Here is a 25,739-nt window from a genome sequence, read left to right on the forward strand (position 1 = left end):
GATGAGTCTGGCTAATGGTTTATCAATTTTGTTTATCTTCTCAGGGAACCAGCTTTTAGTTTTATTGATCTTTGCTATCATTTCCTTCATTTCTTTTTCATTTATTTCTGATCTGATCTTTATGATTTCTTTCCTTCTGCTAACTTTGGGGGTTTTTTGCTCTTCTTTCTCTAATTGCTTTAGGTGTAAGGTTAGGTTATTTGAGATGTTTCCTGTTTCTTGAGGTAGGATTGTATTGCTGTAAACTTCCCTCTTAGAACTGCTTTTGCTGCATCCCATAGGTTTTGGGTCATCATGTTTTCATTGTCATTTGCTTCTACGTATTTTTTGATTTTCTCTTTGATTTCTTCAGTGATCTCGTTATTAAGTAGTGTATTGTTTAGCCTCCATGTGTTTGTATTTTTTACAGATTTTTCCTTTAATTGATATCTAGTCTCACAGCATTGTGGTCGGAAAAGATATGTGATACGATTTCAATTTTCTTATATTTACCAAGGCTTGCTTTGTGACCCAAGATATGATCTATCCTGGAGAATGTTCCATGAGTACTTGAGCAGAAAGTGTATTCTGTTGCTTTTGGATGGAATGTCCTATAAATATCAATTATGTCCATCTTGTTTAATGTATCATTTAAAGCTTGTTTTTCCTTATTTATTTTCATTTTGGATGATCTGTCCATTGGTGAAAGTGGGTTGTTAAAGTCCCCTAATATGATTATGTTACTGTCAATTTCCCCTTTTGACGGCTGTTAGCATTTGCCTTATATATTGAGGTGCTTGTATGTTGGGTGCATAAGTACTTACAATTGTTATATCTTCTTCTTGGATTGATCCCTTGATCATTATGTAGTGTCCTCCTTTGTCTTTTGTAATAGTCTTTATTTTGAAGTCTATTTTGTCTCATATGAGAATTGCTACTCCAGCTTTCTTTTGATTTTCAGTTGCACGGAATACCTTTTTCCATCCCCTCACTTTCAGTCTGTATGTGTCCCTAGGTCTGAAGTGGGTCTCTTGTTGGCAGCATATATACAGGTCTTGTTTTTGTAACCATTCAGCCAGTCTACGTCTTTTGGTTGGAGAATTTAATCCATTTACATTTAAGGTAGTTATCGATATGTATGTTCCTATTACCATTTTCTTAATTATTTTGAGTTTGTTATTGTAGGTCTTTTCCTTCTCTTGTGTTTCCTGCCTAGAAAAGTTCCTTTAGCATTTGTGGTAAAGCTGGTTTGGTGGTGCTACATTCTCTTAGCTTTTCTTGTCTGTAAAGGTTTTAATTTCTCTGTCGAAACTGAATGAGATCCTTGCTGGGTAGAGTAATCTTGGTTGTAGGTTTTTTCCTTTCATCACATTAAATATGTCCTGCCACTCCCTTCTGGCTTGTAGAGTTTCTGCTGAAAGATCAGCTGTTAACCTTATGGGGATTCCCTTGTATGTTTTTTGTTGTTTTTCCCTTGCTGCTTTTAATATTTTTTCTTTGTATTTAATTTTTGATAGTTTGATTAATATGTGTCTTGGCGTGTTTCTCCTTGTTTTTATCCTGTACGGGACTCTCTGTGCTTCCTGGACTTGACTTTTTCCTTTTACATATTAGGGAACTTTTCAACTATCATCTCCTCAAATATTTTCTCAGTCTCTTTCTTTTTCTCTTCTCCTTCTGCGACCCCTATAATTCGAATGTTGGTGCATTTAATGTTGTCTCAGAGGTCTCTGAGACTCTCCTCAATTCTTTTCATTCTTTTTTCTTTATTCTCCTCTGCAGTAGTTATTTCCACTATTTTATCTTCCAGGTCACTTATCCATTCTTCTGCTTCAGTTATTCTGCTATTGATTCCTTCTAGAGAATTTTTAAGTTCATTTATTGTGTTGTTCATCATTGTTTGTTTGCTCTTTAGCTCTTCTAGGTCCTTTTTAAATGTTTCTTGTATTTTCTCCATTCTATTTCCAATATTTTGGATCATCTTTTCTATCATTACTCTGAATTCTTTTTCAGGTAGACTGTCTATTTCCTCTTCTTTTTTTTTGGTCTGGTGGGTTTTTACCTTGCTCCTTCATCTGCTGTGTGTTTCTCTGTCTTCTCATTTTGCTTAACTTACTGTGTTTGGGGTCTCCTTTTCACAGGCTGCAGGTTCATATTTCCTGTTATTTTTGGTGTCTGCCCCCAGTGGCTAAGGTTGGTTCAGTGCGTTGTGTAGGCTTCCTGGTGGAGGGGACTAGTGCCTGTGTTCTGGTGGATGAGGCTGGATCTTGTCTTTCTGGTGGGCAGGTCTGTGTCCAGTGGTTTGTTTTGGGGTGTCTGAGACCTTATTATGATTTTAGGCAGCCTCTCTAATCGGTGGGGTTGTGTTCCTGTCTTGTTAGTTGTTTGGCATAGGGTGTCCAGCGCCATAGCTTGCTGGTCGTTGAGTGGAGCTGGGTCTTAGCATTGAGATGGAGATCGCTGGGAGAGCTTTCGCTCTTTGATATTATGTGGAGCCGGGAGGTCTCTTGTGGACCAATGTCCTGAACTTTATTCAGGTATTCCAGAGACGCAGGGCACATCAAGTTGATTGTGGAGATTTAATCCGCTGCTCCTGAGGCTGCACAGAGAAATTTCCCTTTCTCTTCTTTGTTTGCACAGCTCCTGGGGTTCAGCTTTGGATTTGACCCTGCCTCTGCATGTAGCTCGCCTGAGGGCATCTGTTCTTCGCTCAGACAGGACAGGGTTAATGTACCAGCTGATTATGGGGCTCTGGGTCACTCAGGCAGGGGGGAGGGAGGGGTACGAAATGCAGGGTGAGCCTGCGGTAGCAGAGGCTGATATGACGTTACAACAGCCTGAGGCGCACCATATATTCTCCCAGGGAAGTTGTCCCTGTATCACAGGACCCTGGCAGTGGTGGGCTGCACAGGCTCCCAGGAGGGGAGATGTGGATAGTGACCTATGCTTGCACACAGGCTTCTTGGTGGCTGCAGCAGCAGCGTTATTGTTTCATGCCCGTCTCTGGGGTCCGCGCTGATAGCCATGGCTCTGGAGCTCATTTAGGCGGTGCTCTGAATCCCCTCTCCTCGCACACCCCAAAACAATGGTCTCTTGCCTCTTAGGAAGGTCCAGACTTTTTCCCCGACGCCTTCCCAGCTAGCTGTGGCACACTAGCCCCCTTCAGGCTGTGTTCACACAGCCAACCCCAGTCCTCTCCCTCGGATCTGACCTCCGAAGCCCAAGCCTCATCTCCCAGCCCCCACCCGCCCTGGCGGGTGAGCAGGCAAGCCTCTCGGGCTGGTGAGTGCTGGTCAGCACCGATCCCCTGTGCGGGAATCTCTCCGCTTTGCCCTCTGCACCCCTGTTGCTGTGCTCTCCTCTGTGGGTCTGAAGCTTCCCCCCCCGCCCACCCCTGCCTCCACCAGTGAAGGGGTTTCCTAGTGTGTGGAAACTTTTCCTCCTTCACAGCTCCCTCCCAGAGGGGCAGGTCCCGTCCCTATTCTTTTGTCTCTCTTTTTCTTTTTTCTTCTGCCCTACCCAGGTATGTGGGGAGTTTCTTGCCTTTTGGGAAGTCTGAGGTCTTCTGCCAGCGTTCAGTGGGTGCTCTGTAGGAGTTGTTCCACATGTAGGTGTATTTCTGATGTATTTACGGGGAGGAAGGTGATCTCCACGTCTTACTCCTCCACCATCTTGAAGGTCTCCCTCAGGTCTAACCCTTTTTTAAAACTCCAAGAGCAGTAATAAAACACAAACCCTGACCAGCCCTCTTCTGGGGCAGCACAACTATGTTTTCTCAAGGAGGCCTAAAACTGATCTTCGTATTTACAATATTAAGAGTCAGAGACTACAAAGCAATGAGTGTTCCATATTGTCAACTCTTTGCCCCTGTCTACAGTCTTCTCCTTCTGGTTCCTGCTCTCTCTTTGTGTGGCTTTATGCACATGCTCACATCCATGCAGAGGGAATAGGGGAGAAGGTGCAGTGGGAGACATGGGAAGGTGGTAAGAATGTGAAAGAGGAAAGAGAAATATTACGTGCTCCTAAAGCAGAGGTTCTTACAAGCAGGGGTTCTTGTAGTAAAGGGAGTCTCCTTACTGTCATCTAAAAAGTCTTCCTCCTCATCCTCCTTTCTCAGTCTCCTCTTGGTCTCCTCATCATAAATGAGACCCAGCAGGTTGGCTGGGCTCTCACTTTCCCCATGGCACAGCTCATTCAACCGGACGCCAATTGCCTACCATGAAGAGAAAAAGAACGAAACAGCATGAGATACGTCAGACTGTAAAATAGGCTCTCACATTACAGAGGTCACCAGCAACCAATTAATGGGAGTTATTTTCAGCATAAGCCTCCTCTGTCTGCCACAGTGTTGTTACCACCATGTTTCATTTCCCAATGTGGGAACCCAGAGAGGGAAGGCACTGATGCTACCTCTAAGGTCACTGTGTCTAAAGACTTTTAGGAAATGGAATGGCATTTTTTATTCTCATACAAAACATTTTCTGAAAATATTTCTATTTCCTCAAAGGTCATCTATATTATAGGTTTCACATAAGGGAGTATGCTGTTGTTTTTTGTTGTTGTTGTTTTTGTTTTTTGTCATTTTTTGTTTGTTTGTTTTGTTTTGCAGTTGTTTCTAATGGAGGATTTTGCTGCAGTAAAAAATAAGAAGTCACAGTTCTTCAGAGTGTTTCTGATTATGCTATTTTATGAGAAAGGCACTATCATGCAAATGAGCTTGGAGATTGGCATGAATTCTGGAACTGCAATTTTATTTGTATCTGTCATCATATATGCAATCAATGACTTTCTTATAGACTTTGTTCCCCCCCCTCCAAGATACACTATGAATGAGAAAGAAATACTACTCTTTTGATAGTGTACCCAACATCGACATTAGAAATATGATTTTTAATAAGTCAGCACATGGGCAATATTGGCTCTTACAAGGTATTCATAAAACCAATACTTACTATCTGTTCTTCTGAATCATCATGTACTATTGTCTGATTTACCAAAAGGAATTTTCCGAAAGAAAAGACACAATATGCTACCTCTATCTAATTCCTTTTACATTCCAATGACAAATTGTATGCAACAAAAGAGGAGATGCATGCTTAAGAAAGAGAGTCAAAAAGCTAAAATGAGCACTGAACCTAGAATTTGACAGTTTGGTTATTCTGTGCATTGATAAGAACAAAATTCCAGCTACTTTTCTTTTTTCTTCCTATATCATCCTTTTAAAATATTTAGAAAAGTTACTACATTCTGGGCATGCAAGAGATTAGATTCACTACTGGAAACTGACAAAGATATGTCCAGAACACTTTAAATAAAAACACAAGTTGTTTGAACGTCTTGGCTATCTGAAAACAAAGGGGTCTGCTTAAACTCTGGAATTAAGTGGGGAGTAACAAAAACCACAAAAAGGAGAAAGAAAGCAGTGTAGAAAAAATCACAGCATCCTAAACTTTTAGCTGCTAACCTGAGAAGTTTTAAGCAAGCAAAACAAAACATAAAAACAAAAACCACCACCTCAACAAAAAGCCTTGTCCTGATGCTACTCTTTTGGAAATCTAAGGAAGGAGATGTGGAATTATGAGTCTGGAGTGGAGCCAGCAGACTTAATAGTGAGATTCACCGGGGAAAAAAATTCTACATCGATCCTCCCAGGATGCTGAAGCCAAGCAATTTAAGTTAAACCCACAGTTCATAAAGCTTAAAAGGTTGCTCAAAAAATGAACTTGTCTGGGATAATACTAAATACCTAAATAATAATTTAGAGCTCTATGTCTCTTCTAAGACCAGAAAAGTGCCTTGGGAATATGTTTATTCCTTTTTCATTCATCAAATATTTATTAGGTGAGGTAATTTGTTACGTATTAAGTAAAAATAAAGTTGAATAAATTGTTATAGTACATCAGTATCTTTGTTTAATGTGCCCTAGGAGATTATAAACCTTCATAAAGAAGGATCATTGTTTGGCAATTAGGAAAGTTAGGTCGAAAGCCTTGCTCTAGGTTGCTCAGCAACCTTGAACTCGGATTCAAATAGAGTATCTCTGTGTGTTGCTCTTTACTTCAAGGAGCTTACAGTCTGTTGGGGAGGTAATAACATACCAAAATAACAGTCGTGTAAAAGACTGAAAGCACTTTATTTATTAGAATATGGAGAAATCAGATTCATTTCAGAGAATCATACAAAGTTTCATTCCTGTAGATTCTGAAGAATTGCTGTGTAGGCTAATGGGGAAGGGGAAAAGTGGATATTCCAGACGGAGAGTTTCAAAAGATCCGTATTCAGGGAAATGCACTGACGTGTTCAGAGACTGACAAATAAGCCAATTGGTTGAAGCACCATTTTGTGAGAGGAAATAATGTGTCTGAGGGCTTGGAAAGGTAGATTGTGACTAGATCCTAGAGTTCTTGAAGCTGGGCTTCATTTTGCATTCTGAAGAAGGACGAAAGGTACTTTCTGAGTCAGGGAGAACCTTATCACTCATTCGAGGGGCACTGTGATAGCTGCCTAACAATGCACAGAAAAATCACATACCCTGCTTTCAAGAATTAATATAATAACATTACTACTGAACACCTCTTAGATGCAAAGCATTGAGATAAATGTTCTTTAGATACATTAGCTCATTTGCCTCATCATCCATAATCTTGGTGTGATTTGAACAAAGGTTGTGGAGAGAGCAGCAATGCCAGGCTAAGCAATTTGGGTTTTATCCCAAGGGAAAAGGAGGGCCACTGAAGCACTATAATGTGATTTGCATTTTAGCCTAATCACTCTGACAGCAGTTTGAAGAATGAATTGGAGGGAGCAAGTCTGGAGGCTGGGAGATAAGTATGAATGTTCTACTTTTAGATGAGCTATGCCAAAGGGATATGATTTTACTGGCAGTGTGTAGGATGGGTCAGATGAGGGGAGATAGTGGGAGGAGACTAAATAGGAAAATACTTTAGTCATATAGATAAGAAGTAATGAAGTTCTGACCTAAAAGGGCATCAGTGACATGGAAGTGGTGGAATCAATAAGAGAAGAAGGTTTGGAATATATTCAAGGCTGTCATCTTAGATGATGGTGGTGCTACCAATAAGAATAGAAAATTCAAGAGGGGTTGCAGATGGGGGTGTGTTTAAATGGAGAGAAGGGTTTTATTTTGGTCAGATTGAGTTTCAGGACATTGAGTGAATGCCTCCAAAGTACAGTTGGTGATGTCGGTCGGGGATCCAAAGAGTGCTATGGACAGAGAAGTGTGTGCCCCTGACATACAGCTAACAGTTGAAAATACAGGAATAAATGTAATCCTGGTGCAGATTATACAGGAAGAAATTATAAGAGATGCTGAGAATGTTTCCATTTATAGGAAGGAAAGAGGCAGAGGACCAGGAAAAGAGATAGAAGAGATAATAATGTCTAACTTTGTAGATTTGTTGGGAAGATTAAATGAATTACATTTATTTTCCCCTGAAATGTTTTGTTCAGTGCCTGGTACATAATGGATACTCAAGAAATTGTCTCCCAAACAAATGAACAAACATAAACACAAAACTTCTTCACTTCACTCAGCCTAATTTTTATAGAAGAAAATCAAAAGCTCACGTCTCCCCATTGGTAGAAGAGCTTGGCAGCGTTCCACTGAAGCTTCTGGTTCCGCTTGTTGCCCACAATGGGAGACCGTCCCCTGGAAAGGCCTTTCTTGGTGATATTCACATGATGCCCTTTCATCCACTCTGGCCAGTTGCCACGGTTGCAGCGGTAAACAAAACGGGCACATTCCAGGAACAGCGCTGCTCTGGCTACTACAGGCGCTTCCTGAGTAGGGTTGTTAAGGAAAGAGTAATGTAGGATTAACAAACAATGAAGTTGAACTTAAACTGAATGACTATGTACTCTTAGTTTATTTTCGTCTCCGTATTTTGATTTAGTTTAGCCATATTTCCCAGGGTAGTGTTAGTATGGTTACAATAGTAGTGGGGAATCTGGAAAATGAATCCATGAAGGCAAATTTGGGTATTGAAAAATTAGACATTTTAAGTAGGTTTCTGAGTTTAGTTTTCTCCTTTTGGAGAATCTCAAGTAATTTCATGACTCTTTGCAAATTTCAGAGACAGCTGGGATTTAAGTGTGAAATAATTTTTAATCAGAAGGTTTAAAATATGATGCTTTTTTTAAACCTAAAATTAACATGATGCAAACACATATTCAATTTCTAGAACTAGTCGTATGTTAACCAAGGGTGTCAGTAGGCATTTTGTTATCTAGGACCATCCACAAGCTCCAAGGAAGTGCAACTGCTCCCTCATTTTGGCTAGTAAGAAAAGGAAGAGCTTACTACATTAGGCTGAGTTGTGAGAGAAAACAGAGAATAAAATGGGGCCTGAAACGGAAAACAAACAAAAAAATAAATAAATAAATTAGATTGAGTTAGTCTCTTTCCCCAATTTTTCATAAACAACAGACCAAATTCTGCTTAAATAGGCATGGTTTCAATTGAAAATGTTTGACAAAGAGGAAATTGCTTAATTGATAAATGAAAAATAGAGCATTTCTTCAGGAAAATAAAAATATGGCTCCATCTTGTGAAGATGTGCTTGAAAAAAATAAAAGAAACAGCTTTTAGTTGATACCCAGAAACTGGTAAGAGTGAGATATCTACTGAACTCTTTATAAGCCAAAAAAAAAAATAATAATAATAATGATAATAATAAGGGAAGGAGTGTGAAGTTTCCCATAGGTCAACAGGTCGCAAAAAGTACATACATCAAAAATTCATTCGTGCCAGTTAAAGAAATATATATCACAATATTAGCTATCACCTCAGTTACCTAATAACCATAGGTTGCTTAGTAAGCACATGTTTTCAAATTGAAACCGTTTTCATCATTCAAGCAATAGCATTCTTAACAATGCATCGATCCGTAATGTTAAAATAGGGGCTAATATACAGAGAATATCAATACGTGCCAATCAGTTTTTATAAATTGTAATTCTTAATTATCATAACAACCCTGTGAAACAATATCTTCATTTTAATATTTTTTTAAATGAGGTATAATTTTTCCACTATTATATAGCTGGGAAGAAGTCGACACAGGATTCAATCTCAGGTCTCTCTCATGCCCAGATCTGTATTAGTTCCTCTTTGATATCTACATTGTCTTAATTTATACTCATATAAGCCTTGGGAAAAGATGATTTCTACAATGCATGTAGAAAGCCACTGTTTACAAATGGGACAATTGGGACTTCCCTAGCGGTCCAGTGGTTAAGACTCCGCGCTCCCAATGTAGGGGGTGCAGGTTCGATCCCTGGTTGCGAACTAAGATCTCACAGGCTGTGCGGCACAGCCAAAAACTTAAAAAAAAAAAAAAAGGACACTAATGTCATATAATGTTATTTACTAAAACACAAATGTATAATCACATCATTTTCCCATTTAAAATATATTATAGGCTCAATCTACCTCAGTCATCAATGAATAAAGATAACTGACATTCGTTATTTGGTTCACCTCTCTCTCTATCCCCATCTCAAGTGCTCTGTGGTCCAATTATGTCAAACTGGTTAGTCTCCCAGATATAACATCTCATATGTTTCCATGTGTTGTTTCCATGACTTGCAGAGCCTTTAATCCCCTTTTCCATCTGGCAAATTCCCACTTTAAGCTTCAGTTTAGTTACCTCCTCTAAGAAGCCTTCCTTAATCCCTTCCTTCTTCAGGCAGAGTTGGCTACTTCATACTGTTGAGTACCACACTATCTCAAATACCCTGGATGATTCAAGTAAGTTAGCCCATTAAGCATTTTCTCATTGCCTTAAAACTTAAATGAAACCATCAAGAATTCTAATATGAAATTTATTTATGTTGGGACTTAATTTTACAAAGCATATGTTGTATTGCCATGACAAAGTTAATCTATGTGAAAAGGCAGAATACAAGATAAACACAATGGTGAGACTCTATCATTAATAAAAGATGGACACTGATGATGAGAAACTATCATCAACTGCATTGGTGCCAAGACTTGGCAGCAGGTCACAGGGATAGAAAGACTTTAGATTGCAAAGGGTCAGATGATTTTCTGTATCAAACCTATCATTACTGTGGTGCCATAATATACCGACTAAATATCTATACTCTCTTCTTGTATTAAATATTCATTTTACTAAACATCTCAGATATGCTAATCTGCATCTGGAAAAGGCTGGAATATCTATCTCTAAAAACGAATGCCAGTCTGGAGGGCAAGGCGAGTGATGCAAATTTATTTTTAGCCTGTCACATTTCCAATAAAAAGCAATGGGATGCATTGCTTTATGATGGGAAGACAGAAACAACACTGCTGGAGTAGCATTATGTTATGAACCCTGGCTCCTTCACGATGAACAAGGGTAAAACTTAACCTAACTCAAATGTATGGGGCAGAGGTGGGTTTTTTTTCTTTTGATTGCTCTTAACTATTAGATGGCACTGAGAGGACTAACAGAAGATCAATAAAAAACCCAAATTGTTCTATGTAAGGTTTCCTATGTCGATTGGCTTGCCTTCTTTAGAAAATATGTTTTTATTTGGTTAGGAAGCTCAAGGCGTTTTGAATGAAAAGCAATTTTAACTCTCTGCTCCGAAAAGCTTCTTATGATAAAACCCAGACATCATCAGTTATCGGCCCTAAGAAATCCTAATCTAAGTTGGGAAATAGAATTGAGATCATTAACAAAATAATTCCCATTAATTAACCATACAGCACAACATTAAAGGGAGGGTTGGTTATTATCTGATAAATTTGATCCATGTAAATTGGATCAAACCCAGTAACTTTTGGAAATGTCACTGTTTGAATTAAGGGATGATGACATAGCCTGACTTGAATATTGCCTTCTTATTATAAGCCTCATAAACCTGGTAGATGAAAGCACACTTGGGATGGCACTGAGTACTACCAATTTCTGGGGTATTGTAGTGTGTATGTTACTGTACAGAAAACGGAGGATACTGTTGCGGTACAAAGCTAAGTACTCAACTATGCATCCTAGTAGAAGATACTTAGCAACAAGTATCAACTTCACACTGTGTGTGAAAGAGTATTCAAGGCAGTCTAGTGTGGGTGTGGCTATGGGGAATTATTTTCCTTATAAGTTCCTTTCAAAGTGTAAGTTAGAAAGTATTGATTTTAGGAGCAGGGTTATAGAATACCTTAGACAAAGGATTCTTCGTGGACTTAAAGGAAATTCAATTTTCCCTCTTTTGATGGAGCTTACCTTTTACGGCTCAGTGCAATCTGAAGGAGCAGTTAAAAATGGAGGCATGACAGAATGGATAGGGATGGATTCACATCACAGAGAAAGACAGCACAAATGGAGAAAAATGAATCAGAAGAATGCTGTGTGGATGAAAAGAACCACAGAGTATCAGAGGCATAGTTAAAAGTGAACATCTAAACAAAATTTGATACCATTGGTATACCAATTTTGCTGGTGGTCCTAAATGAAAAGTAGGCATATTTATTCTTTTTTATTAATATGTCTGCCAGATCACCTTTTTATGTTCCATAACACCACAGAGTGGCTTCAATTCCATTATGTCATAACTTCATAGTTCCCAGACAAGCAAGAATCAATTTTAACTAGGAAGATAAAATATTAAGTTGAACCTTATGGAATTTCTAAGTTTGAAGGTCAAAAATAGTAGAATATCATCAATTTCATATGGTTCAGTTTTATATAAGGTGTTCTCTGCAATGGCTACAGAGCTGTCTAGTTAAAATTACAAAATGTCATGCATTATGCAGCATGGACTTCTCTAACATTCTACAGCTAGAAAACTTCAAGCATCAAGCTATTTTTCCTTGACTTCCTTTGGCATTTTCCTGCATTTTATAAGATCGTTATGTATATTGAATGTTTCCTTTATGAAAGTAAAGAAGAGAACGAGAATACTAATTCAAACAGCTGTGTTTTATTTTGCCTGGGGACCTAGAAAATATTGTTACCAAGATATGATGGTTAATTGAAGGTTATAATTGCAATACATTCCTTTACCTGAAGGACTGTATCTAAACTTATTATGTGAGAAGAAACCCTGACTGATCCCGAAAACTCATAACACAGGACGGGAACCAACTGGTTTTAAAAAGTGAATATTTTATGTTGGTGCCTGGGGAATTACATAATATTTGTATTGCCTTACAATAAAATATAAAGCTCTTGCTGGTGCAAGATACCTATTTATTTAAAAACACTGGGAATAAGCAATTATTGTGGTTCTTTGTGTACACTGGAACCTCGTTTGCTAGAGGGCATGTGCTTGTGACTCAGTATTTATTACTTAGCTTGTATTGAATTCTCTGCCTGACTGAGATCATTAAGCAACTGACAGGCTGTCTCTGCCCCTGCCCATTTCTGTAGTAGCTGTGGGCAACAGAAATGATTCAGATGTCAGGCTAGAGGCAGGCATTATTGTTTAGTACCCAGTCTGGTGGGGTAGTCATTTTAACACTTACTCAGATCATGCTAGTATCTTGGGTAAGTATTTTAAAAACCAAATGAGGACTCCTGTTTCTGACAATATGATGGATTAGGTGTGAAGACAAATATCTTTTGGTTTAGACACCTAAAAATGCTAGATAAAATACCCCATTTGTTTTCACTTTGTTTTTGCTTTTGTTTCTAACATGAGATGATAGACCATTGGAGAGCAGAAATTACAAGAAAGTGCAGTTCTGGGGTGAAGGTAGGGAGAAAGGTGTGAACTAGTGTAGGAATATATGCCCCAAGGGTTTCTACTGACTATGGCAAGACCAGAGTATGGGTTTTCAATGGGCCACAAATTAAATGTCTGGGTCCAAAGTGGAGTGTGAGATCAGGCCATACACTCCTATATAAAGCCAATATCCCAGGTGGGTGCCACTTTCATTGCATGAAAAATAAAATGATCTACCCCACAGAATTAAGCTTGCATGACTAGTCTTGGCTCTGGGTAGAAAAGGAAAAAAAAAAAAGTCTTAAATGAGAACTTCTAATCAAAATTCCACATTTTCATATAAGTTTGGACGAGAATGGGCACACTTTCATGCTCCTTGCACCCAAAATGTAGTTAAAAAATGATCTTAGGTTGGTGATGTTTCGAGGTGCCTGAGGAAAAGAAATGGAAATCCTCTCTGGAGGAATACTTTAAACTAGTGCTTCTCAAATCTTCAAACTTGAGTATGCATAAGAGTCACTTGAGTATGCATAAGAGAATATGGTTAAAATAGGTTCTTTGGGCCCACCCCCAGAGATTCTGATGCAGATGTTGCAGGGCCTGAAAATCTGCATTTCTAACATACTCACAGATGTTGCTAAAACTGCTGGTCCACTGAATAACACTGCTTCTAACACAGGTCTTAAAGAATCAGCACAGATAAAGTTTCAAGGAGTTAAGCTTATTAAAAATATGTTTTAAAAAATTCACCATGAGTAAGAGTAGGAAGAAACAGCAAAGTGTAGAATCAGACCCTTTACAAAGACTGTGGCTATAGGAATCATAATGTATCAAATACATTTACAGATTAATGTGGGTATTGAAAGTAGAAGGAATTAGATTATCAAAGTTGACCACGTAGTTTTAAAACAAGAAGTAAATAGAACTTTTACAAATAAAAAATGTAGTACTTGAAATTTAAAACTCAATGGATAGATTAAAACAAAAATTAGATCAGTTTTTTTTCAACTTCAGCATTATTGGCCATTTTGGCCAGATAATTCTTTTTTGTGAAGCATGCACTATGTATTATGAGATGTTTACCAGCATCTTTATTAACTACCAACTAGATGCAAATAGCAATTCCCAAGTTGTGACAGCCAAAAATTCCTCCAAACATTGCCAAATGTCCCCTGGTGGGCAAAGTTACCCCTGGTTAAGAACCATGAAATTAGACACAGCTGAAAAAAGAAAAAGTGAAATGGAAGAGAGTTAGCCAGAATACAGCATAGAAAGAGATGAAGAAATGAAAAATATGAAAGAGGTTGTCAAAAACAGAGGATAAACTGAGAAGCTCTATCATGCATCTTTTCAGTTTATAGAAGGAAAAATTAGAGAAAATGTGAAAGACACAATCTTTGAAGAAATAACAGTTGGAAAATTTCCAGAATAGACATAATTTGTCAATTACGTGATTCACAGGCTTAATGAAATATGAAATATAGGCTAGAAACTTTTTAGTGAAAGTGCAAAAGATCAACAGTAAAGAGAAGATATTAAAAGCAACTGGGAGAAGGAATTGGGGGAGACACATTACCTATAAAAGAATGTCAATTAAGCCAGAAGAGAAGGGGATAATATCTTTGAAGTACAGAAAGAAAATGTTAGCCTATGATTCTAATTCTATCAAAAGTATCTTTCAAGAATGAGACCAAAATAAAGACATTTTCAATTAAACTGTAGCTGAGAGAGCTACTGCCAGTTGATCATCACCAAAGAAATGTCTGAAAGGTTTCCTTCACGAGGATATAGATCTTAGAAAGGAATGTCTGCGATGCAAAGAGAAATGGTGAGCAAAGACTATGCTAAGCTTTTGGGCAAATTTAAAAATCATTTTCCTAACACTCAATAAAAATAACGTCTACTTTGTCAATGTTAAGACAAAAACAAGAGAGAACTAAATCTTGAACAATAATTGGGGTTAAAACCCTCTACAGTCTTTTACTGTTTGAAAGAAATTCATTAAATTTAGACTTTGTTGAGTTAAATATGCATGCAATTTTTAAAAATATAAATAGAATAATTTCCAAACTGATAAAGAAAAATGAATAAAACAAAGCTAAACCAAACCAAAGCAAGAGAAATAAAACAAAATTCAACACTATTTGAAAGAAGGCATGAAATAATGAATATACAATGAAATAATGAAAAATGAAATAATGAAACATATACAATGAAATAATGAAATAATGAAAAAATATGGTAAGTACGCAGAAGAAGACAGAAGTGAATCTATATAAGTAATCATAATCTGTGCAAATGTACTAAATTTTCTAGGGAAAAAAAGGTCACTAAAACATTATAAAAATTCAAATACTTGCTTTTTTACAAGACACATACCTAAAACACAAAGATGTAGAAAAGTTGAAAGGAAAGGACTGGCAAAAAGATAGACCAGACCAATGCTAATAAAACTGTTTCAGCTGTATTATTATCAAAGAAAAATATATCTTATATATGCTAGAAATAAACTGGGTCACTAGATAGTGATAAAAGGTTCATAGCACCAGATACTTGTCATACTTCTAAACGATCTGCCTCTAAACCAATAAAACAGAAATTGCTGGAACTACAAAATAAATGGACAAGTTTGTCATCATAGAGGAGATTTTAACACAACTTAGTGTTTGACAGATCAAGTAGTGAGGGGTAAAAATAAGAATATAGAATACTTGAATATAAAGCACTGCACCCTGATGGACCTAGAGGGTATTATGCTAAGTGAAATAAGCTAGACGGAAAAATCTGTATGATTTTACTGATATGTGGAATCTAAAAAACAAAAAAATGAACAAACGAAGCGAAACAGACTCACAGATACAGAGAATAAGCTAGTGGTTGCCAGAGGTGGGGATGGGAGGTTGAGGGGGTAACAGGGTTTGGGTAAAATAAGTGAAGGGGATTAAAAGTTTCATACTTCCAGTTATAAAATAAATAAGTCACTGGGATATAATATACAGTATAGAGAATACAGTCAATAATATTATAATAACTTTGTGTGACAAAGTTGACAGATAGTTACTAGACTTACCGTGATCAATTCATAATGTATATAAATGCCAAATCACTGTGTTGTACACCTGAAATTAACATAATATTGTATGTCAACTATACTTCAATTAAAAAAAAAAAAAAGGAAAGAAAAGCCTCTATGTTGTGCCCAACAACTGGAGAATGCACATTCTTTTCAACTACACATGGAACATTTACAAAAATTAATAATGCTCTAGTTCATGAAGCAAGTTTAAATGAATTCTAAAGAATCAGTATCTGAAAATGAAGTTAGAAATCAATAACAAATTGATACCTAACAAAACTCTGAAATTTATAAAATTGAAACACACACACTCGTACATATTTATGTAACCCATGGAAAAGGAAACCATTAAATAAATTACAAAGGACTTAAAAATAAATTGTAACATAAATACTACTTATCAAAATTTATGACGTAATTGAAGGAGTGCTTAGAGGGAAATGAGTAGCTAAATGCTCAGTTTTTGAACAGAAAAAAATAAAAGTATGAGCTAAGCAATCAACTAATAAGCTAAAATAATAATACAATGAATTCAAAGCAAGAAGGAGGAAAGAATAAAAATAAGGGCAGGATATACTCAATATTTTGTAATAACGTATAAGGGAAAATAATCTGAAAAAGAATATTATATATATATGTGTATTTATAACTGAATCGCTTTGCTGTACACCTAAAACTACCACAACATTGTAAATCAACTATACTTCAATAAAAACAATAATAAGGGCAGGAATTAATGAATTAGAGAACGAGATACAATAGAGAGAATCTCTACTGTACCATTAAAAAAGACTAACGAAATTGACAAATATCTGGCAAGCCTAATCAAGAAAAGAAAAGGAAATAATTTTAGGAATAAAAACAGAAAAAATAATCACAGATGCTGCAAAGATAAAAAACTAATAAGAAAATGTTATGATCAATTTTAATCCAACAAATATGAAAATGGAGGTAAAACTGACAAATTGCTAAAAAAATTAAAATTACTTAAATGGACTCAGAAAGAAGTAGAACTTTTGAATTATCAATTCAGATCTGAATTTCAATTTGAATTTTAATTATATCTAAATTTATCTGTGGACTTAATGTAATTCCAAGAATAAATCAGAAGATTCTCATAGACACTGACAAGCTAATTATAAAATTCACACGGAAGAGCAAAGAGCCAAGAACAACCTAGGTGATGTTCAAAGTTCAGGCTATTAAGACAGAGTAGATTAACTCAGAGCACACATGGAACGGAACAGAAAAAAAACTCAGACTGACACCCATGCATGCATAGAAACCTGACACATGATTAAGATGGTGTCGCACATCAGATAATAAAGTATGAATTAGTCAATATATTATGCTAGGATAATTTTTTTTCATGTGAAAAGAAAAGAAAGAAAAAATATCCTGTTTTATACACACAACAAATTCTAGTTAAAGACCTAAATGTGAAATGCAGACTTTAAAACTTTTAGAGGAAAATGTAATATGTATTTATTACTACCTTGGGATTTCTTTAAAAAGACATAAAAATGCTAACCACTAAAGAAAATTTTTATAAATTAAATTACATTACAAATTTCATTAAAATACAGCATAAGGAAACAAAACAAAATGATATATTCTCTAGGGATACAAGCTCATGTGATAAAATAAAGCAAGCACAGGGAAGAGTAAAACAAAGTTCAAGACAGCAGTGTCTTCTAGGAGGTAGGGGTGAGTAATTAGGAAAGGAGATACAGGGGACTTTAAAGAAAGTGGAAATGTCCTATTTTTTAAGATATGTGGTGGATATGTGACATTCAAATTTTTTCTTTAAACTCTACATATTCATGATATACATCCTTTTTATGCTATATTTCATAGAATGTTTTCAAACATTCAGTATAGGAATACCACTAGAATAAAGTGAATAATTTGACCATTTAGTTTTGGTTATTACTGGATTATTTCAACTTTCCTTATGATTCAAAAGAGGACACAATATTATTTTGCTTTGATAGTTCCTAGTCTGCATATATTCTTAACTCCTTGAAAAAAGCTAATTTCCAATCATCACCAAGTAGTTTTATGATGGTAAACCCCAATGTGGATTACATTTGTTGCAGTGAACCTGAAAGTATGACGATATGGTAACCAAATGTTTCATTTTCCGCAAGAGTTCTAGTTTATGTCTACCTGGTGTAATTATTGATAGCACTCCATTTCACTCTCAAAAGTGTTCCAATTTGGATAAAAATTATATAACCAGTCCTCCTAAAACTATCTATTTATGAAGCTATTATAATTTAACATGAATTAGGTTTTCTCTGTCCACAGACTAAGGAGAAAACTACGATCCCACTGACTCTCTTATATTCATGAAACTGTTCCTAATGCAAACTGACATTATGATGTGTCATTCATGCTAATAAATTACCAGTAAATTAGAAATCACTATGTCTGTACATGTTATTTATTCAACTGGGTAAAAAAGGATAGATAATTTCACCTGAAATATACAGAAAATAGACAGAAGTGCCTTTTGTTTGAACTATTTTTGTGCTTGTAGATTATATGAACCTAAAGATAAAATGAGTCCTTTATAAAACATCTCTTTTTAAAAATGCCTTACAGTTGCATTTATTAAATTTACACTAAAGAGGAAGAGTGTGAGGAGGAGCTGTGCTGGACTAAAAACTGACCCAATTACCCCTTTGTAGTCATAGCAATAATGACAAGAGGATTGTTTAAAACAAAAACCTTCAGATTGGCAAGACTTTGAACACTGACATTTCTAGTACTTCTTTCATTTAATAATACTTTTTAATGCTGAAGAAAATTGGAAAGTTGAAAAAATCACATTTAACTTCTATGATGAAGGCAACGAAACAATGAAAACTGTTCTGAAATAAAATTACATCATAATGTAAACACTGTATTTAAGCTGCACTTAAAAAAATGAATGAGACATCCAACAAAAGCAAACAATAAAAGAGAGATGGGAGAAAGTGAAGGACTGGAAAGTGATGGTGAACTGAACACATTCATTTTCCCCTCCTCTCCCAAATCCTATCTGATGAAATGGTAGAATCTATACCTATGTATAAATCTGTATATCTATATCTATATCTGCATCTGCATATCTATCTGACATCTATATTTATCTATCTATCATCAATCTATCCATCTGTGTCATTTATATCTACATCTATATATATTTCTATATTTGTATTTCTATCTCTCTATATTTATACACACATATATGTATATGACTAAAACCACAAATGCATTGGAAAACATACAGAATATATTTTTTAATAGATCTTTACTGGAGTATAATTGCTTCACAATACTGTGTTAGTTTCTGTTGTACAACAAAGTGCATCAGCCATATGCATACATATGTCCCCATATCTCCTCCCTCTTGAGCCTCCCACCCACCCTCCCTATCCCACCCCTCTAGGTCGTTGCAAAGCACCGAGCTCATCTCCTTGTGCTATGCTGCTGCTTCCCACTAGCTAACTATTTTACATTTGATAGTGTATATACGTCGATGCTACTCTCACTTCACCCCAGCTTCCCCCTCCCCGCCCTGTGTCCTCAAGTCCATTCTCTATGTCTATGTCTTTATTCCTGCCCTGCCACTAGGTATTCAGTACCTTTTTTTTTTTTTTTAGATTCCATATATATGCGTTAGCATACAGTATTTGTTTTTCTCTTTCTGACTTACTTCACTCTGTATGACAGACTCTAGGTCCATCCACCTCGCTACAAATAACTCAATTTTATTTCTTTTTATGGCTGGGTAATATTCCATTGTATATATGTGCCTCATCTTCTTTTATCTATTCATCTGTTGATGGACACTTACGTTGCTTCCATGTCCTGGCTATTGTAAATGGTGCTGCAATGAACACTGCGATACATGTTTCTTTTTTTTTTTTTTTTTTTAAGATTAATCGATTATTTATTTGATATGACTCATATGCTAATTTTTAAAATATCTTTATTGGAGTATAATTGCTTTACAGTGTTGTGTTACTTTCTGCTGTATAACAAAGTGAATCAGCTATATGTATACATATATCCCCATATCCCCTCCCTCTTGCGTCTCCCTCCCACCCTCCCTATCCCACCCCTCTAGGTGGTCACAAAGCACCGAGCTGATCTCCCTATGCGATGCAGCTGCTTCGCACTAGCCATCTATTTCACATTTCGTAGTGTATATATGTCAATGTTACTCTCTCACTTCGTCCCAGCTTACCCTTCCCCCTCCCCATGACCTCAAGTCCATTCTCTATGTGTACATCTTTATTCCTGCCCTGTCACTAGGTTCATCTACCTTTTTTTTTTTAGATTCCGTATATATGCGTTAGCATATGGTATTTGTTTTTCTCTTTCTGACTTACTTCACTCTGTATGACAGACTCTATGTCCATCCCTTCACTATAAATAACTCAATTTCATTTCTTTTTATGGCTGAATAATATTCCATTGTATATATGTGCCACATCTTCTTTATCCATTCATGTCGATGGACATTAAGGTTGCTTCCATGTCCTGGCTATTGTATACAGTGCTGCAATGAACATTGAGTACATGTCTCTTTTTGAATTATGGTTTTCTCAGGCTATTTGGGGTCTTTTGTGTTTCCATACAAATTGTAAAATTTTTTGTTCTAATTCTGTGAAGAATGCCATTGGTAGTTTGATAAGGATTGCCTTGAATCTGTAGATTGCTTTGGGTAGTATAGTCATTTTCACAATACTGGTTCTTCCAGTACAAGAACATGGTATATTTCTCCATCTGTTTATGTCATCTTTGATTTCTTTCATCAGTGTCTTACAGTTTTCTGAGTACAAGTCTTTCGCCTCCTTAGGCAGGTTTATTCCTAGGTATTTTATTCTTTTTGTTGCGATGGTGAATGGGATTGTTTCCTTAATTTCTCTTTCTGATTTTTTGTTGTTGGTGTATAGGAATGCCAGATATTTCTGTGCATTAATTTTGTATCCTGCAACCTTACCAAATTCATTGATTAGTTCTGGTAGTTTTCTGGTGGCATCTTTAGGATTTTCTATGTATAGTATCATGTCATCTGCAAACAGTGACAGTTCTACTTCTTCTTTTCCAATTTGTAGTCCTTTTATTTCTTTTTCTTTTCTGATTGCCATGGCTATGACTTCCAAAACTATGTTGAATAAGAGTGCCAAGAGTGCACATCCTTGTCTTGTTCCTGATCTTAGGGGAAATGCTTTCAATTTTTCACCATTGAGTATGATGTTTGCTGTGGGTTTGTCATATATGGCCTTTATTATGTTGAGGTAGTTTCCCTCTATGGCCATTTTCTGGAGAGTTTTTATCATAAATGAACGTTGAATTTTGTCAAAAGCTTTTTTGCCATCTATTGAGCTGATCATATGTTCTTTATTCCTTAATTTGTTAATATGGTTTACCACATCAATTTATTTGCATATATTGAAGAATCCTTGCCTCCCTGGGATAAACCCCACTTGATCATGGTGTATGATCCTTTTGATATGTTGTTAGATTCTGTCTGCTAGTATTTTGTTCAGGATTTTTGCATCTATGTTCATCAGTGATATTGGTCTATAAATTCCTTTTTTTGTGATATCTTTTTCTGGCTTTGGCATCAGGGTGATGGTGGCCTACAATCAAGATTACTCTACCCAGCAAGGATCTCATTCAGATTTAACAGAGAAATCAAAAGCTTTTCAGACAAGCAAAAGATAAGAGAATTCAGCACCACCAAACCAGCTTTACAACAAATGCTAAAGAAACTTCTCTAGGCAGGAAACACAAGAGAAGAAAAAGATCCACAAAAACAAACCCAAAACAATTAAGAAAAGGGTAATAGGAACATACATGTCAATAACCTTGAATGTGAATGGATTAAATGACACAACCAAAAGACACAGACTGGCTGAATGGATACAAAAATAAGACCCATATATATGCTGTCTACAAGAGAACCTCTTCAGACCTAGGGACACATACAGACTGAAAGTGAGGGGATGGAAAACGATATTCCATGCAAATGGAAATCAAAAGAAAGCTGGAGTAGCAATTCTCATATCAGATAAAATAGACTTTAAACTAAAGACTGTTACAAGAGATAAGGAAGGGCACTACATAATGATCAGGGGATCAATCCAAGAAGAAGATATAACAATTATAAATGTTTATGCACCCAACGTAGGAGCACCTCAATACATAAGGCAAACGCTAACAACAATGAAAGGGGAAATCAACAGTAATACAATAATAGTAGGGGACTTTAACACCCCACTTGCACCAATGGATAGAGTATCCAAACAGAAAATAAATAAGGAAACACAGTCTTTAAATGACACAATAGGCTAGATAGATTTAATGATATTTATAGGACATGCCACCGGAAAGTGGCACAATAATACGCTTTCTGTTCAAGTGCACATGGAACATTCTCCAGGATAGATCACATCTTGGGTCACAAATCAAGCCTTGGAAAATTTAAGAAAACTGAAATCGTATCAAGCATCCTTTCTGACCACAATGCTATGAGACTGGAAATCAATTACAGGAAAAAAAAACTGTAAAAAACACAAATACATGGAGGCTAAACAGTGTGCTACTAAATAACCAAGAGATCACTGAAGAAATCAAAGTAGAAATTAAAAAATACATAGAAACAAATGACAATGAAAACACGATGACCCAAAACCTATGGGATGCAACAAAAGCAGCTCTAAGAGGGAAGTTTATAGCAATTCAATCTCACCTCAAGAAACAAGAAAAATCTCAAATAAACAATCTAAACTTACACCTAAAGCAACTAGAGAAAGAACAAAAAAACCCAAAGTCAGTAGAAGAAATCATAAAAATCAGAGCAGAAATTAATGAAAGAGAAATGAAGAAAACAATAGCAAAGATCCATAAAACTAAAAGCTGTTTCTTTGAGAAGATAAACAAAATTGATAAACCCTTAGCCAGACTCATCAAGAAAAAAAGGGAGAGGATGCAAATCAATAAAATTAGAAATAAAAAAGGAGAAATCACAACTGACACCACAGAAATACAAAGGATTATAAAAGACTACTACAAATAACTATATGCCAATAAAGTGGACAAACACGAAGAAATGGACAAATTCTTGGAAAGGTACAATTTTCCCAGACTGAAGCAGGAAGAATTAGAAAATATAAACAGACCTATCACAAGTTATGAAATTGAAACTGTAATTAAAATCTTCCAACAAACAAAAGTCCAGGACCAGATGGCTTCACAGATGAATTCTATCAAACATTTAGAGAATAGCTAACACTGATCCTTCTCAAACTGTACCAAAAATTTGCAGAGGGAGGAACACTCCCAAATTCATTCTAGAACATATTTAAAAGTGAAGCATTTCTGAAAGTCAGGAAGCAGATGAGATCAGATATTAAGTGAAACCAAACACAGAGGATACAAAAGTTAATAATACATTTAATAGAAGACAACTTGTGAACGTTAGAGTAATCTCAAGGGTCTCCTAACCCAAACAGACAGGTATGAACAACTGCAATTGCCACACTTGCACAATGATAGTAAAAATAGGATGTTACTATGATTCAAACATACTGGACATGCAGCTATATTTTCCTTCCTCTCAGTCCTCTTGCCAGTATTCACCAGTGACTTCAATTCCTTCACTTTTCTATACCTGAGAAACTGAAGTTGAATGTACCCTCATTTGGGGACCATGTCCTGGCTTAACCCTTTCCTCTTATATCAACAAATAAGACAATGAATGTGAAGGTGCTTTATTAACTATGACATACAATGAAAATGTTACTTTTGTTATCTTCTACCACCACCTCTCTCACCACTGCCACCACCACCACACCACCACCACGACTACCATCACCACCAACATTACCACCACCATGAGTACCATCACCACCATCATCACCTATCCCTTTTTTTTCAACCAACCATGTCTACCTGGATTCTGTCTCTGTTTCCTTTAAACCGTGACTGATTCTGACCTCTGGACACTCCTTGGCCTTGACCTAGAATCAAATATTCTCAGATACGAAAGAAACCACCCCCTTCTTGAGTCTCCCTGTACTTCCCCATTGAGTCCAGTGTAGTGACAAAGAGCTAATTACTTCTCAATGTATCTACTTCATCACTGGACATCTATAATGATCAGAAAATGCTTCTTTACTTTGAAGCTTGAAGACACTGCTTATAAGTATCAAACCCCCTTTATTTTATTTATTACCATGAGATTAATAAGATTGAGAAGGTCAAGCAGGGCCAGAGTTGGTCCAACAGGAAGGGAAGAAAGGAGAATCTAGTGGTCTGGTAACTACCTGGCCATAGTCTTATTTGGAGGAAGTAAAATAAATTTTAAATGTTTTCTGGAATTCAGCCATGAATTAAATCTCCTTGAAAACTCTAAGCATTATAGCAGTTGGAAATCATAGAGGTATGGAACCATCTGATGAGAGGGAATGAAATTCCAGCATCCAAGAGACTGATTATTTTAAGAAGAACATTGATGAATACTTTTATAATCTCCATTCAGAAGCCAGTATTAATTTGTTCGATTGGGATTTTTTTTAAAAGAACCTATTGATAACACGATTTTATTTATTACTTTTGAAATAAATTTATTTATTTTTGGCTGCTTTGGGTCTTCATTGCTGCGTGTGGGCTTTCTCTAGTTGCAGCAAGCAGGAGCTACTCTTTGTTGCAGTGCACGGGCTTCTCATTGCGGTAGCTTCTCTTGTTGCAGAGCACAGGCTCTAGGTGCGTGGGCTTCAGTAGTTGTGGCTTGCAGGCTCTAGAGCACAGGCTCAGTAGTTGTGGTGCATGGGCTTAGCTGTTCCAGGGCATGTGGGATCTTCCTGGACCAGGGCTCAAACCCGTGTCCCCTGAATTGGCAGGAGGATTCTTAACCACTGCGCCATCAGGGAAAGCCCTCGACTGGGATTATTTTTTAAACTTTCAAATGTATCACTCTCTTTGTGACAAGCCTCCTGTTTCTCCCATGACCACATATCTTAAAAGCTTAAAAGCTTTTTATGTAGGAAGCAGTTATTCCTTCTGTTTTTACACCATCAATGTTAATAAAATCATTCCAATTACTTTATTAAAGAGTCTCTCTTTGCCAATGATAATACATTGAGATTGTGTTCTTCCCATTTTTTGTTTCATGGGTGGGTTTTGGGGGAGTTCATGAATCTTCTGATATTACAGGCTGAATTTTGTCTGTAAGTGTAATTCTCTCCATAGCTCTCCATAGCTTTCATTCAGTTCTTAAAGAGTTTATGTCTCCAAAATGTTAAGAATCACTGGTTTAGTGGGTGAATGTGTAGTGTGAATCTTTAAAGTTGAAAATCTCCTATATGTTCCTATTATAAATTCATCATGTAGTCACATGATCTTTTTTTTTAAAAAAGATTTAATTGTTTTTGGACCATTAGAAATCATTTGCCATCTTCTTTATTATGGAGATCATATACATTTAAGTACATTTTCAGTGTATCCAGAGACACTCTTTCTGATTTACCTAAATAACTTTTTTTTTTTTTTTTTTACAGAGAAAGTATACGGTATTGCTAAAAGAGTCCTGAATAGAATCAGAAAGTTCTGCTCTGAGCCCAGTTTTCACTTCGACAGGCTTATATGACCTTGAGCAAAGTCACCTTAGCTCTTGGGGCTTTTGTTCTCTCATGTGGAAAATGCATGAATGAAAAGAGTGGCTTGGAGTCCAGCACATGATATGCATTCATGTGGAGACTTCACTCAGGATCTCTGGTGTGGGGCTGAGGCTTTCCAGAGAGGGAAGGTCAATCCATTCTCTCTGTCATCAGGTGCTTATTTTACTGACTGTTATCCAAATGCTATTATCCTATCATTGTCCAATTTGTAGGGCCAGCTGTGCCTCTATCTTTCTCTTTCAACAGTAAGTTGAAGTAACATGATTCATTATTATCATTTTCCTTAAACTCAGGCAGTTGCTGGAGAAATTTGATGC

At 36.5% G+C, this 25,739-nt stretch overlaps 1 protein-coding gene across 3 annotated transcripts in view; it reads right to left on the reverse strand.

The window, feature by feature from the left end:
* UNC80 (unc-80 homolog, NALCN channel complex subunit) overlaps positions 1-25,739 on the reverse strand; it is a 232,901-nt gene that overhangs the window by 125,430 nt on the left and 81,732 nt on the right. For all 3 annotated transcript variants that reach the window (XM_068543797.1, XM_068543795.1, XM_068543796.1), the window contains exons 23-24: positions 7,567-7,779; positions 4,057-4,192 (exon numbers count right to left, since the gene is read on the reverse strand). In XM_068543797.1, coding sequence (XP_068399898.1) covers positions 4,057-4,192; positions 7,567-7,779 — 349 coding nt within the window. The remainder of the gene's footprint in view (positions 1-4,056; positions 4,193-7,566; positions 7,780-25,739) is intronic.

Source organism: Eschrichtius robustus, chromosome 5, assembly GCF_028021215.1.
Source record: "Eschrichtius robustus isolate mEscRob2 chromosome 5, mEscRob2.pri, whole genome shotgun sequence".
NCBI lineage: Eukaryota > Metazoa > Chordata > Mammalia > Artiodactyla > Eschrichtiidae > Eschrichtius > Eschrichtius robustus.